The sequence below is a fragment of the Epinephelus fuscoguttatus genome, linkage group LG24 (genome assembly GCF_011397635.1).
Source record: "Epinephelus fuscoguttatus linkage group LG24, E.fuscoguttatus.final_Chr_v1".
NCBI lineage: Eukaryota > Metazoa > Chordata > Actinopteri > Perciformes > Serranidae > Epinephelus > Epinephelus fuscoguttatus.
The window spans coordinates 5,031,422-5,047,798 of NC_064775.1; the positions used below are offsets into that span (position 1 = coordinate 5,031,422).

Consider the following 16,377-nt stretch of genomic DNA (forward strand, 5'->3'; position numbering starts at 1 on the left):
GTGTTATCGTAATGTGAAAAATCCAACAATTTTTCAGAACAGGACAGATGACAGACGCCAGATAGTGCAAGCTAGCTAGCTAGCTAACAAGCAACCTGATAGGTAGCTGGCTAGCTTTCTGTCACCTCCAATCTAGACATCGTGAATAGCAATAAAAAAATTGTTAAACCGTTCTCTACACAAATAGTTATTCGAAAACGTTTTTACAAAAGTTCCATGTTTATTTGCGAAATTATACGTACATGTATGAACCTTTTTCCCCGTCTCTTGCTCGGTGGTAGCCATGGCGACGTCTACCCCTCGCTGGCAAGTCAGCATCTGAAATCCCTCGCTCCGAAGGGCTAGTTTAATACCCACTACCCCTCGTTATGCCCCCTAACCCTGCACACAAAAAGGAATTGGGACACCCCTACCCTTCGCGGGAACGCGCGAATCTCGGGGTAGGCCTAAGGGGGGTATTGGGACGGGCCCTTAGCCTCCCCCAGTGTTGACTCCATGGCAACGGCCCTGTCTCATTCCTCCACAGGCTCAGCTACACAGCAGCAGGCCTGGATCATGTGAGGAAACAGTCTTGCCCAAGGGCCCTTCAGAAGCACATATTAGCTGATAAAGAGCGTCTGTTATCATTAATTCGGTTAAAAATTTCCATATGCAGACTGAAACCGGATTTATAACGAGTGACACTCCCATTCTGCACAGATACAAATTAAATTATTCGACGTGGGAAACTTACTTGTCAGGGCAAATAAAATAAAAAGAATGACACAAACACCCAAAAATCCTCATACATATTTAATCATATGTAAGTCGTGTTTAAAAAGGAATGAAATGCCACGTGGGCCCTATCAACAGACAAACAAGCCCCGTGTTTTGGGGGATTCTGACCCAAGGCAGCTGTGCTAGGAATGATAGGAAAAGCTCTAGCAGCACTAGTTGTTTTTTTCTCTATGTTAGAGAACTAAACCACTGAGTTTTCTGCCTTCAGCAGATTTCAACAAGTGCAAATCTGACAAGGTAATAATGTGCTTAAGGCCTCAGATTGTTGGGACAGGAAAAGCACCAGCTAGAAAACTGTTACGGTGCAAGGAAAACTGAACGTAAAAATTCTACCAATTTTGGAAAAAGCCTCAAGAATGATGCAAATTATGAGTTTAATTCCAAGAAGTGCCAATGACCATAAAGGCAGGAGTTAACGTGAGAAATGATGTTTCTCCTGCAGACAGGACCCTGAACATTCAAGAAATACTTTGCTGGTAATTGCTTTCATCAAGACGTTAAGTACTTCTCAGAAACAGGACTAGTTCTGGCTTCTTCCGCTGACGGTGATCCAGGTTTCGTCTTTGGGTGTGGACACCAGCTCTGATCGGACCTCCATGACCTGTCCCTTTATCTGGTGGAGCTTCAGCTGCCGCACCAGCGTGCTGAGCAGGACAGTAGCGACAGTGTAGGCGAACCTGCCAGAGAGACCGAATATAATCCATTGTGAAACACTTCACTGGAGCGTGTGAGCTGGTCCAACTCTTGCCCCAAAACACAACATTCAAAGTCAAATTAAAATCTTTCTACAGCTCTGAGAAAGCTTGAAGAGTCGATAAAATCTCCAAGCTAATCTGGAAGTTTTAGTGTTCTGTACCTGAGCTCTGGACACGTTTGATTCCCTGAGAATCCGAGCAGACAGAAGGTCTTCCTGACTGATTCCTCCTCAAATCGATCCGGGTCAAACCTGAGGGATGAAGAACGCTGCGTGAGCTCAGCCTCCCTCCTTCATTTCTTCCACCACCTACTTGATAATGTCAGCATTGCGATATTTGCACATATCCAGATTTATAATTGATATCAAGGCCTTCCTTATAGGCAACCCTTGCAGCCCAGACTGGATATTATTGGTGAACACGTGAACAGTGAATGCAAAGTGAACCTGTATGGGATGCTCCAGGCGTCAGAGTCTTGCAGGACCACTCCCAAAGCGTAAATGACCAAAGTCTGAAATGAGGCAAAAACAAAACTATGATCAACATTTCTTTTCTTACAATTTATCTATCATCTACATTATTATTGTTCCCAATATTCTCAACGCCTCTCTCCAATAAACCTGTCTGACTGTCTAGATGTGATAATTCCTTGATGAGCAGAAGAGAAATAACCAGACAGAGAGACACAGACAGCAGGAAACCAGATACCTCTTTGGGGATGACATGTTGATCGACTTTGCCCTCCACCCCCTGAAGCCGAGCCGCGACGGGGGTCAGCTTGGCGGTCCTCACTGTCTCGTTGAGGACCTGCTGGCAGTATCTGTCCGGGGACAGAAATGTGATCAGATCAAGGTTAACCAACACACCAACCGTGCCTGGATGGGCAGAAATGTGAAAGGCGAAGCATCGTAATCTTACTATGTAATGACGAAAACTCTGTGTGTGTGTGTGTGTGTTCCACGTTTTTCTCCTCACTGACTTGGTCAATCCATGTGAAATTTGGCACAGTGGTAGAGGGTCATGGGAGGATGTGAATGAAGCAATATTACATCAATTGGCCAAAGGGGGGCGCTATAGCAACCCATTGAAATGTCAAACTTTGAATGGGCATATCTCATGCCCCGTATGTGGTAGAGACATGAAACTTTGCACAGAGATGCCTCTCCTCATGAGGAACACATTTGCCTCAAGAACCCATAACTTCCGCTTATATAGATTTTCCGCCATTTTGAATTTTTTGAAAAACACTTCAAATGGATCTCTTCCTAGGAAGTTTGAGCGATCTGCATGAAACTGGGTGAACATAATCTAGGGACCAATATCTAAAGTTCCCTCTTGGCAAAAGTTGGAAAACTTCCTAAAACTGAGCTTCTATAAGGCAATGAATATTGCGGAGGGCGTGGCTCATCACATAAAGGTGTATAACATCTCAAGGGTTTCACCCATCACCACGCAACTTTGTAGGCATATGACCACACATAATCTGAGGGGACCCCTCCATTATTGACCCCATCAAACAAAATGGGGGCGCTAGAGAGCTCATTTCTTATCTAGGCCTAACCGCCATATGGATTTTTACTAAACTTGGTAGATATGCAGAACAGGACGCCTCAAGGTGACTGGAGAAATTTAACTCAAATTGGCAACTGGGTGGCGCTATAACAACAGAAAAATGCTTAAAATGGCTAAAATGCGACCGATCGCTGTGGCTCCCCCTGTGGACCAATGTTTTGGTATGACTAAGTCATGGTATGGTATGCTGTACTCAGTGGGTATCGACTAGTAAACTCAGATTTTACATGTCATGGATGAGACACAAAGCCAGGTCCAAAGATCTTACCTGAGCTGAGGGATTTTGTCCAAGGTCACTGGGTCTGAACCCAGAACCTCATCCAGCTCCTGGTACAGTTTGTTCTGAAGTTCCTCTGAGGTGGACAGGAAGTGAAGTGCCCAGATACACACTGCCGAAACATTTTACATTTAAACACTAGGGACATTTTGGGGTCTGATTTCTTGTTCTCACGCACTTAAGTTGCCATTAATGGACATGCTGACTGTTGCATCTTGACATGATGTACACACATGGGACACAGAAACCATGACATCATCCATTGACTTGTGGACTACTATTTGGAAGCCTTGAGTTCGGCATTTTGGCTTGAAACTATTAATCAGGACCATAAACGCAACAAGAAGAAGTTTACTGAGGTCAGAAATGAAGTACAAAGCTGGGACACTTCTCTTTGCAAAAAGTGGAATCGCCCCCTGCTGGCCGTAAGAAAGAATGCAGGTTTAAGGCACTGCAATTGGCCTCACTTTTTTGCCCCTTGAGGCTACGTCTACTTCTTTAATATACTCTATGTACACGTCATACATATAAATTCTCAGCTGTTCTTCTTGTCCTCATTACTAGTCAGGAAAACCTCCCCTGTTTTTAACCATAAGCTGAGAACGATGTGATATTCTGCAGGTAGTTTGACACTGAAGGTGACAGTTAATTGCAGCCCTGAATCTTAATCAATTAGACTGTGACTGCGTTGATGGTTGTCACTTACAGTTAGCAGTGATGACGCATCCAGCCTGAGTGAAAACCATGCATTCCTCCATGATCTGAAATAAACAAACAAATAAATAAATACACAGACGCTTGAGTAAGCGCCTGCAGTTGTATGCCAACCAATCACGTTGCAGTTTGCGTCCACGTCTGTCCAGACTCCTGAGATATGGTGTTAATGGGCAAGCAGTCATCCCCAAAACATAACGCTTCAAGTCACGGTATAAAAATCATTTCAGCAATCTTTTAAGGAACCATGACGATCTTTCAGTTGCGTTTGGGGTTTTAAACTAGCACTGGCGACTTCATCAGTATTCACCTGTCGTTCTGTGAGGCTGGACTGAAGCAGAGCGTCCACAAATGTCGTCTGCTTCCTCTGGGCTTTCCTCTCCTTCGCCACTGACAGCAGCACCGACTCCATCTCTGACAGAGCTGAACACCCGGGAAAAAAAGAAACACAAAGACGCTGTCATGTTACGTCTTCACATTTCTGGCTGCCTGACACTCACACTGGGGTTACGAGTTAAAAAGACTACATTTCATCCATCCAGCTCTTCAGACAGCATCCAAAATTAACTCCAGCAAGCACCAAGGCCCAGTCGCAAATGCTTCTTGACAGGTAAATCAATAAACCTCCCTAAAATAGTGGCTGTTCACTGATTAAGGTTGGTTATAGGCAGTCTTTATCTGCTCTGAGACTCTGTTTCAAGCTGTCTGTCAAGCTGCTCCACACACACACACACACACACACACACACACACACATATCGTGTCTGAGCCTCTGCAAACTTTCCCTCCTGTTCCTTCGCAGCACAACGACGGAAGAAACCCGACGCTGCTCCCACATGTCAACACACAGCAGGTGCGCCAGACGCCACCTCTGTTAAAGCTGAGAAAACCCACGATGCAAACCACGCTCACCCTTCTCATAATGTCCCTTCCTGCTGGAGCTCTTCTCCAGGGAGCCGTCCAAGTAGCCTTTTCCGATTTCTGACCAGATCTGGAGAGACAGAAGAAGAGAGAAACAGAATTAATCTAATCTAGCTAAGCTAATCTACTGGGATTTTCACACACAACCATTCTGTGCAAGAGGTTACACTAAGGCTTTCTCCCTGAGGATAGGTGGATGTGTCTCACCGCGTCGTGGTTCTTGCGGAAGGAAAGGACCTTGGCGTCGTCTTTGAAGCTCTCTCCCAGAGCCAGCTGGGTGACAGTCTTCAAGGCCAGACCCAGCAGGTGGGCACACAGAGGGATGTGTTGAGAGTCTGGGAATGACTTCCACTTTCCCACCAGCTCCTCCACCAGCTACGCAAAGGAAGGTATATTTAGAAATATGTCTGAGTGCTTTGCAGTGGTAAATACGTCCTTTTGATACAAACCTTGAGCACAAGAGGGAAGTTGTTTTTCAGTGTGTTGTTGATGGCATTCTCATACACCTTTTTCCTTAATACAGTCTCAGCGGCTCCGCCCCCCATTCCAGACTGGTATCCCAGCAACGACTTCAGCATCGTCTCAAAGGAGTCAGCTGAGACAAAAAGGCAGAAAAAGCATATCTTTATTTACTATACACACACACACACACTACACAAGACAAATCCAAACAGCATGGGAATAAATGGTGATCGTACTCGTGTGGTTGGGGTTGATGTGCTGCTGAAGCTGGTGCACGGAGCCCAGGCTGACCACTGGCCGACCGCCGAACCAGAACGACGCCACAGACCCAAACTCCTGATGCAGAGTGACGAGGAACTCGTGCAGACTGCCTCTGTTCACAATGTCCTGCAGGTTCCCATCCCTGACAGAGTGTGTGAACAACCAGTGATGTACATTTGTTGCACACTGCCCTGTACATGTCCACTGTCTTTAGATAGTCTTTCTTTGTTATTCACTTATTGTTTATGAACTTTACAACATCCTGTTACTAAATGAAAGCTGACAGCAGCTGCAAGAAGAGCTAAAGATGTCAACTTACTTTTCATCTGTGGGATTGAGACCTGGGATACCAGAGGCCCTTCTGGAAGACTGAACACACGTTATAAATTAGATTTATGTATATAACATAGGCATACAATATAGTGTACTTCCTATACAGGTGTTCAGCCACATCTATTGTCTCCTCCGATGAGTTTATATGCTGGTTATTCTTTTCCCAATTACAGCTAGAGCCGATACATTACTGTTTCAGTCAGTAGTGTGGAATCTCATTGAAAAATACGGCAATTTAACGTTTCTTCACTGACCGGTTAATACGCACATTGTAAAACACCTCCTGAATGTATCTGATCATTTATTAAGATATTCTGGTAAATTCGGCATACATGTTATAAACTACACAGCTTCCACTGTAAAATATTTAACTTTAATAGTAAGTCAAAGTGAGCGAATACGGTTGTCGTTGCCGCCCACTGCGAGCTCTTAAAAGTTGTATTTCTGTGAATAAAGTTACTGACTGGTGTCTTAGATGTACGCCGAATTGACAAAATTATTCTTGCAACTCATTTAAGATATTAAATTATGCTACTTGAGACGTTTCCGCTTGCCAGTGAGCAAAGGAACATTAAATGAGCACTTTCTGAGCGGACGCTGGTAACGTACAGCTAACTAGCTAGCTAACTTGAAGCTAACTCCCAACTTGCAGTGACTTACCGGATACAAATAGAGAACAGCGCCGACTAAGATGATGACAAACGTGACAGCGAAGATGGCAAAGTCCAGCATGACTTCTCGCTTCAAGCTGCGCTGTTTTGCAAACTTTTAGACATGAATATGTGGAGATTTCCTCCGCAAACTGAGAACACACACCGTTACCACGTCAACAAAAACTTAACGGGCGAGACTCCCGCTCTGTGCTCGACTACACGGTCTGGATGGCAGGTAGAGCAAACTAGTTGATCTCAGAGAGTCGATGGGTGAGCTCGATTAAATAAATAAACACTATTATTTTATATTTCTAATATATTATTAATTTTACATATGTATTATATAAAAATTAGAATATATTTACATTTATATTGAATATATTATATATTTATGTATACTGTATTTATGATTATATATATTTCATTTAATTAATTTATAAAATAAATTTAATTATATATCATACAATATATTATTATAATCCATTACAATATATCAATATATTATTACATTTATATTTTAAAACAAATTTAGAATTTAAATATTTATATTTATGATAATATATATTTTATTTAATTAATTTATTAAAATAAATTTATATTAATTATATTTCATACATTATAATACATTATATCAATATGTATTATTATATTTTAAAACAAATTTAGAATTTAAACAATTATATTTAAGTTAGAATATATTTACATTCATAATGAATATATTACATATTTATGTATACTATATTTATTAAAATATATATTTCATTAATTTATAGAAATACATTTATATTAATTATATATCATAAATTATATTATTATAATACATTATATCAATATATATTATTATATTTTAAAACAAATTTAGAATTTAAATAATTATATTTAAGTTAGAATATATTTACATTTACATTGAATATATTATATATTTATGTATACTATATTTATAATATATATTTCATTTAATTCATTGATAAAAATGTATTTATATTAATTATATATCATACATTATATTATTATGTTATAATATATCAATATATATCATATTTATATTTTAAAACAAATTTAGAATTTAAATAATTATATTTAAGTTATAATAATTTTTTATATATAGGTTATGTATGTGTGTGTATATATATATATATAATTTTTCCAGCATGCACATATATATTATGTATGTAATTATGATGTACATATACATGTTGCAATTATGCATATAATAACTCACGCTGGGTTTGAACCAGGAACCCTCTCGCTGTGAGTTTTGTCAGTGCATATGATAAATAAACAACTAAATGAAATAAAGAGGCACTGTTGTTTTTTTTTTTTTTGGATCAATATTTAAAAAGAGACGAGAACATTTACATTTCAAAAATATAAAAATAATCTACAACACATTCAGAGTTCACTGCAAAAATACAGTGCAAGAAAACGTGCAAAATGACAACAGAGCTGTACAGTGTGTGTCGGAGCAGATGTTCTCAGGCGGTCATTTCTGATCTGTCCTCCAGCTTGGGAGGCTCCACGTCCATGGCCTCCAGATATTGAGGAAGAAAGACAAGATAATAAAATCTTTTTTCTCTCCTGTTTGAGGTGGGTTTGCAGCGACACAGACTATTCTCCCTCACCAGCAGTTTTGTCTACATCCGGTCGAGTGGCGATGAAGATCCAAGCCAGCCCCACCAGCAGAGCCACCACCAGGTTGACGGTCACCCACGGGTGGAGAATCTGCTGCTCTGACCCCGGCGGCCTGAAGAAGAAAGAGTGTCGTACCCAGGCTTCATTGGAAGAAAGAAACAAAACGATTCCAGTGAGCTCACCATAGTGTAGTGTTATAGGCTGCGTACAGGTTGATCCGATCGCTGGTCATCTGCTGGCTCAGAGAGAGGACCAGCGCTGAGAAATACACTGGAGGAAAGCAGAAAACAAACACTCTCAACTCACACTCTGAGAGGACAAGCATTGTTGAAGCTAACTTGGATGGCGAATAAGTCACGTGGACTCACAGAAAGAGGCGAGAGCGACGGGTTCCAGTGTGAGGAACTCCAGCAGAGCCACGGAGCCTTTGGCCATGTTGACTCTGACAACACAAGAGCCCATCTTTATCAGCTGCTCTCCTTCTCATACTTCCACACACACACACACACACACACACACACACACACACACACACACACACACACGCTCACCCTTCTCATAATGTCCCTTCCTGCTGGAGCTCTTCTCCAGGGAGCCGTCCAAGTAGCCTTTTCCCATTTCTGACCAGATCTGGAGAGATAGAAGAAGAGAGAAACAAAATTAAGTGACACATTTCAACACGGCTTGCCACAGAAGCTACCTGTAAACGGAGGCAGTGCTGTAGATGCTGGTAGCATGTGTACGTGACTTTGAACGTGACATGGTTGTTGGTGCCAGACAGGCTGGTCTGAGTATTTCAGACACTGCTAATCTACTGGGAGTTTCACACACAACCATTTTGTGCAAGAGGTTACACTAAGGCTTTCTCCCTGAGGATAGGTGCATGTGTCTCACCGCGTCGTGGTTCTTGCGGAAGGAAAGGACCTTGGCGTCGTCTTTGAAGCTCTCTCCCAGAGCCAGCTGGGTGACAGTCTTCAAGGCCAGACCCAGCAGGTGGGCACACAGAGGGATGTGTTATAGGCATACAATATAGTATACTTCCTATACAGGTGTTCAGCCACATCTACTGTCTCCTCTGATGAGTTTATATGCTGGTTATTCTTTTGCCAATTACAGCTAGAGCCGATACATTACTGTTTCAGTCAGTAGTATGGAATCCCATTGAAAAATACGGCAATTTAACGTTTCTTCACTGACCGGCAAAAACGCATATTGTAAAACACCTCCTGAATGCATCTGATCATTTGTTAAGATATTCTGGTAAATTCGGCATACATGTTATAAACTACACAGCATCCACTGTCAAATATTTAACTTTAACAGTAAGTCAAAGTGAGCGAATACGGTTATCGCCGCCGCCGCCCACTGCGAGCTCTTAAAAGTTGTATTTCTGTGAATAAAGTTACTGACTGGTGTCTTAGATGTACGCCGAATTGACAAAATTATTCTTACAACTCATTTAAGATATTAAATCATGCTACTTGAGACGTTTCCGCTTGCCAGTGAGCGAAGGAACATTAAATGAGCACTTTCTGAGCGGACGCTGGTAACGTACAGCTAACTACCTAGCTAACTTGAAGCTAACTTCCAACTTGCAGTGACTTACCGGATACAAATAGAGAACAGCGCCGACCAAGATGATGACAAACGTGACAGCGGAGATGGCAAAGTCCAGCATGACTTCTCGCTTCAAGCTGCACTGTTTTGCAAACTTTTAGACATATGTGGAGATTTCCTCCCCAAACTGAGAACACACACCGTCACCAAGTCAACAGAAACATAACGGGCGAGACTCCTGCTAGGTGATCTCAGAGAGAGTCGACGGGTGAGCTGGATGAAATACTTGCCCCGGCTTTACTTGCCCCCGACCCACAACTTTTCCCAAATACGTCACTGCAGCTTGACCAAACTCACACTTTGCCAAATTGAGTGTGAGCTTGGCATCACGCAGCCTTCCAAACACTGCCTGAAGCTGCTGCATGTGATCGTCCCACCAACTCGAATAAACCACCACATGGTCCAAATATGCCTCGCACCCTGACAAGCCCGACAAGACCGTGTTTACCAAACGCTGAAATGTAGCAGGTGCGTTACGCACGCCGAATGGCATAACCGTATACTGTAAGAAAGCGTCAGGGCTCACAAATGCAGAGATCTCCCTTGCCCGAGGAGTCAGCGGCACCTGCCAACACCCTTTGAACAGCTCAAGTTTTGTCCCATAATTGGCACTGCCGACATGATCAACACAATCCTCAACTCGGGGCAAAGGATAACAATCTGCCGTCGTGACCCCATTCACTTTCCCAAAAATCTGTGCAGAACCGGTCAGAGCCAAGAGACACGGCCAACTCTATCGGTGGAGAATCCCCCGCATCGATGTCATGTTGCAGCACGTGAGTCCGAGTCGGCACATGTGAAAACAAAGAAATGTGAGATTTTCTTACACTGACCACATTCTCATGCTGTGACTGAGTCAGATGCAGAAAACACTCATCGAGCTTGGACAACATTTCAGAATTTGTCAAACGTCCTTGGACAACAGCACTGGACGGACCAACATCATCAACATCAGACACGGCTGAAAGCGCCGGTGTCTCTTCGAGATCAGCACTGGACAGCGCCCCGGCTACCTGAGCCTCATCAATACATTCAGCACTGGACAGCGCCCCGGCTACCTGAGCCTCATCAATACATTCAGCACTGGACAGCGCCAAAACACTTTTGCCATCTGCACAAACAGAAGACAACGGGACAGAATCTCTGTCCAGGTAGGGCTTCAACATTTAGCGTTTCTATCCAACCACCTTTTCATTCTCGTTTGAGCAACAGACATGTTTTGCTTCGCCAATTCACAGGCGCGGTGAAGCTTGAAACGGAAATTGCTGACATAATCAAGCAAATTCTGTGGCTCGTTATCACCCAGCCATTTCTCCTGCAGAAGTTTAAGAGGGCCACGCACAGTGTGCGCAAACACCAGCTCTTGCAATTTCTGAGGCTGGTGACTCGGATGAACTTATCCTCAGAAGCAGAGGTGACTCTTGGTCTTCCTTTCCTGGGTCGGTCCTCATGTGTGCCAGTTTCGTTGTAGCGCTTGATGGTTTTTGCGACTCCACTTGGGGACACATTTAAAGTTTTTGCAATTTTCCGGACTGACTGACCTTCATTTCTTAAAGTAATGATGGCCACTGGTTTTTCTTTAGTTAGCTGATTGGTTCTTGCCATAATATGAATTTTAACAGTTGTCCAATAGGGCTGTCGGCTGTGTATTAACCTGACTTCTGCACAACACAACTGATGGTCCCAACCCCATTGATAAAGCAAGAAATTCCACTAATTAACCCTGATAAGGCACACCTGTGAAGTGGAAACCATTTCAGGTGACTACCTCTTGAAGCTCATGGAGAGAATGCCAAGAGTGTGCAAAGCAGTAATCAGAGCAAAGGGTGGCTATTTTGAAGAAACTAGAATATAAAACATGTTTTCAGTTATTTCACCTTTTTTTGTTAAGTACATAACTCCACATGTGTTCATTCATAGTTTTGATGCCTTCAGTGAGAATCTACAATGTAAATAGTCATGAAAATAAAGAAAACGCATTGAATGAGAAGGTGTGTCCAAACTTTTGGCCTGTACTGTACATAAATGTTTTGTAACTCTGCAACCATTGCTCTCTCTAAATGTATAGAGGCCTTTTATTTATTCATTTTACCGAAAATGATTATTGAAACTGAGACAATGAACGACTTCATGTGTCCTAACAATTTGTTAAACAAAACATATACATCTCACAAAACAAATATTTAATAATTAATAAAGAACTCTTATAGCAATAAAAAATACTGTCACAACAATGTAGAATTTAATTAAAAAAAATATTAACTTAATGATTTAGCCACTATTATCAGGAAGCAGCAGGACCTAGAGTCCTGTATTTAACCTCAGAGTACTCACAGGGTTGGTTTTAGTTGTGTGTGTAGACGCCTCCGGCTCTGATGGAGCTGCTGATGGGAGATGACAGCGGGTGGTGGCCTGGTCGGATGGGCTTCGCTGAGGCACAAAGAAAGAAAACAGTTTTTCAGAAACATGTATTTTATTTCCCCTTCTGTCCAAGTGTGACTCTCAGCTCACCGATCTGTGCAGAGAACCCCCTCCTGGCCATGTTCTTGGCCCGCACAGCCTCTTTGATGCGGTCCACTGGATCCTGCTGGTAGCGCTTGCGGTCCCTCATGGCGTTCTCCTTGGCTTCCTTCAGGGCGTTCTCCAGGGCTTTGACTCGCTCGGCCGTGGCCCGCAGGCGCTTCTCCAGCTTGGGCAGCTCACAGCGAAGGTCTGCGTTGTCACGAACCAGCTGAGGGCAGTGGTGAAAAGTACATTTACATTTGCTCAACATTTTTATGCAGCATTGCACATTTAATCTCTTATTTAACCTATGCTGATTCAATCTTAATTAAAGGATAAGGCCGATAATACTGTAAATCTTTTAGTCGGCAAATCCTAGGAAAGCAGAGAAACCAACACACTTTGGCTCAGCGAATTCTAGGGACCAAAACTCAGAACGCTGAGAGAACGTTTCCACCATGACAAGCGTCTATCTCAAAGACTATGACTGCTGTCGTACTGTACTGTGACCTTTTCCTTGACCTTTCATACTATATTACTTGCTGACATTCAATTTTAGGGTATGTTGAAAGACATACCATAAAAAGGTCAAAGTATACTACGTCTAAAAAGTCGTATAACAGTATGTCGTAAAAATGGTCTTATTTTTGTGTTAGTAAGACCAATTTTAAGTTATAAAAGTAAACTGTTGTTATACGTGCTCCCCTATGACTTCATCCCCCCACAATGACCCCAAATGACCGCTTGTATATCAACGACTCACCCTGTGTTACGTCGAATAAGTGAAGAACAATCCAACGAACGAAGAATCCAAAAACTAAGTAAATTCTTATTCGACTACATCAAAACATCTGTTTACAAACTCTCACACAACTCGTGATATAATCCAAGTCCCATTCATCCAGTAGTTCCTAAACAAACCTAAATATTTTAAACCGAACTGAAACTTAATCTACGCTCTCTTCAGGGCCAGACTCCACTGACAAAAACAGTAATTTTATCAAGCTAGAAACGGGAGCTGCTGCTCGACCACTGCCTCAAGCGCTTAGTTAGTTTGTGGTATTGCGTGTCTTTGGTGTGTTAAAAGGTTAGTTCAGATTTTTCAAAGTCAAAGTTAAATGTAATCAAAATCAAAATTTTTCTCAGTTTTTGTATTCTTCGTTCACCTTTCAGGCATGGGACAGCTGGTTAGCTCAGGGAGACAGAGAACAGGTCTGAAAGTTTGAGGATCAGGGTTCAATTCTCAGGCGAACAGTCTGTAAACACTGTTTAAGCATGTCTGGCCTCGTAGCTCAGGCTGTTCGAGGGCTGGTTGGAAGTCTTGAGGTTCTGAATTCGATCCCTATCGAGGCTCTGAATTTTAATTTTAAAGGCAGCTGTCCAGAAGAGAGACTGAAAGGCTTCGTGAATCACACTGAAAAGCCACACCTCTGACTTAGAAACAGGGCCAAGTTAAACCTACAATGTGAAAGTCCCATGCATTGACCATCCACCACGTCTGCAATTCTTCAGGGACTTAATCGCAATTTATACCGCGTCACCTGCCTTTGGTCTTAATCTGCAACTTGCTTTTTTTCAACATACCGTACCAAGTTATTTGTTTTTTTTACATATACTATGAATTATTTTTTAATTAGTTATACAGGGCCTCAATTTTTTTTAAAGCAATGTCTAAAGGAGCAAGAGTAAATCCTCAAGGAGGAGGCTTCAAGTGTCTCCAGCTGGTTAGCTCAGGGAGGTAGAAGACCGGTTTGAATGTCACAGGGTCAGGGTTCAATTCTCAGGTGAACAGGCACTCTGTTTTGCACGCTGATGTCTGAAGGAGAAAGTTAAAAGTTGTAAGGAACACAAGCAAAGTGTCTCTGGCCTGGTAGCTCAGGCTGTTAGAGGGCCAGTTGGAACTCTTGAGGTTCTGAATTTGATCCTTGTTGAGGCGCTGTGAATTTTAAAGGTGACTGTCCAGAAGAGAGACTGAAAGGCTTCGTAAAACACAGTGGAAGCATGAGGAGGTATAGCTCAGCTGTCCAGAAGAGAGAGTGAAAGGCTCTGTGAAACACAGTGGAAGTGTGAGGAGGTATAGCTCAGGCTGTTAAAGAGCTGCTTGGAGATACAGAAGTTGACGGTTTGATCCTTAAGAGTTTGTCAATAGTGTATGTAATTACCTGTTCTATTTGATAAAAAAATTACACTAATGACTTGTATAGAATATTGTTTTAAATTGATTTAGTCCATACCATTTTTTACAGATCAGCACAGAGGTATGCCAGCTTTTGGGGATCACTAGAAGTCTCTGCGCTCCATATCATCCTCAAACAAACGGTTTAGTCAAGAGGCTCAATGGAACCATACAGAGGTTAAAATAGATTAAATTCAACTTGTAGCTTAATTCTTAATTATGATTTTGGTGTTTAGTTTGACTTGTCTGTTATGGTAAAGTTAGACCCATAGTCTAAGTGTGAAACAAAAATGTTCCATACTTTTGAAGATATATGAATGTGTGTTTTTATAATTTATGTTTAGAGCTCTGGCTAAACTGGTTCAAGAGAAAGCCAATAACTGGGACCTCTACCTTGATCCAGTGATGTTCGGTCTGCGCACCAAGAAGCAGCTGACAACACGCTTCTCTCCTTTTTTCTTAATGTTTGGAAGGGAAGCGCGTTATCCATCCGAGGTGGCAGAAAACTTTCAGGTTGGTTTTCATATATTATATATGTATATATATATATATATATATATATATATATATATATAAGCACAGTATACTGCAAAGGCCTGTCACAAAGGTCTGTTTGCTACTGGAGGCAACAGACTAGAACTTTGACTCTGACTGGACCTCTCTTCTCAGAAGCATCAAAGAAGACAAGATTCAGTCACACCACTGAGAATCCGTTTATTCATAGCTCCACTGAAATTTATTTCTGTAATTGTGTCTATGTTTCACACAATTAGGGGCCGGAGTGAAGGAGCTATGTCGTTAGTTTGATTAGTTTATTATTTTCGTTTTGTGTTGTTTTATTTTTATTCATTCATTTTTGTGGGTAAACACTAGGGGCACCAGACAGTAGGGGATATAGGTAGCCAGGTGTGAGAGGCAGGATATGCACTGGGAAGGGGAAATGTTTTTTTTACCAGCAGGACAAAGCAGAGAGGCAGCATGGTTTTTGAACATGTTTGTTTGCTGTTGAAAGCTGAAAATAAACCTTCTGAACGGAGCTACTGGCCTGGAAAATGAATTCGTTGACTGCCTGAGTAAGTCTAACTAACCTGGTGCATTTTTGGCCCTTTGTGAGTGGATTTTGAATTTTCTTAAGTTTTGATATTTTTTGAAGGAGCTCTTAATTTTGTCTTTTTTTCCCTATTGAACAAATGGCCACAACAGTGCATGTTCCTATATAAGGTACATTGACAGAAATGAAGTCCAAGGAAAAAACGGATCCCAGTCGGTGGCATTATGTTGATACATCAGAAAATCCAGCAAACTATGCCTCTAGAGGGCTTGATGCCTCTGACATCTCCTCAACTAGCTGGATGTCAGGACCCAAGTTTTTGTGGGAGCATTTCTAAACGACAGAAGTGGCACGTGCCTCGGCACAACCTTAAAGTAGATGACATTGTTATTATCAAGGATGATACTCTTCCAAGAGACCAGTGGCAGCTGGGACGAGTGGTCGAAACCGTACAAGGAAGTGATGGACTAGTTCGTAAGGTCAAGGTACAAGTTGCAGATCGGAAACCACCAGCAAAATCAGATGGCCCTCCCAAGCTGACCATCCTCGAAAGGCCCATTCAGAAATTGGTGCTCCTTCTTGAGAGTGACTGAATTGCGGTGTAATGTTTTTATGCCAAACTTTTAACGTGTGAATGAATTCAGTGTTGTCAAACATTATAGGCCCTTCTAATCAGGCACTTATTTTAAAATTCATGTCTGATTCATGTGGTTATAAATTCATTATGACATGATT

General features: G+C 42.0%; 1 protein-coding gene across 9 annotated transcripts; it reads right to left on the bottom strand.

Annotated features, from left to right (window-relative positions):
• Positions 1-779: 779 nt before the first annotated feature.
• LOC125885117 (cytochrome P450 20A1) lies at positions 780-12,501 on the bottom strand. Of its 9 annotated transcripts, none has more exons than XM_049570567.1 (13): positions 9,903-10,653; positions 5,998-6,047; positions 5,654-5,820; positions 5,405-5,550; positions 5,163-5,330; positions 4,947-5,025; positions 4,346-4,458; positions 4,028-4,082; positions 3,313-3,433; positions 2,181-2,292; positions 1,919-1,983; positions 1,634-1,723; positions 780-1,454 (listed from the first exon to the last, which is right to left on the bottom strand). In XM_049570567.1, exons 1-13 carry the CDS (start codon positions 9,972-9,974, stop codon positions 1,298-1,300), a joined length of 1,395 nt encoding a protein of 464 aa, XP_049426524.1. In that variant the 5' UTR covers positions 9,975-10,653; the 3' UTR covers positions 780-1,297. The 9 variants fall into 9 exon arrangements, with proteins under 9 accessions (XP_049426524.1, XP_049426523.1, XP_049426531.1 ...); XM_049570566.1 differs by lacking the exon at positions 9,903-10,653 and adding an exon at positions 6,672-6,863; XM_049570574.1 differs by lacking the exons at positions 4,947-5,025; positions 5,163-5,330; positions 5,405-5,550; ... (1 more) ...; positions 5,998-6,047; positions 9,903-10,653 and adding exons at positions 8,848-8,926; positions 12,248-12,343; positions 12,425-12,501.
• Positions 12,502-16,377: the final 3,876 nt, after the last annotated feature.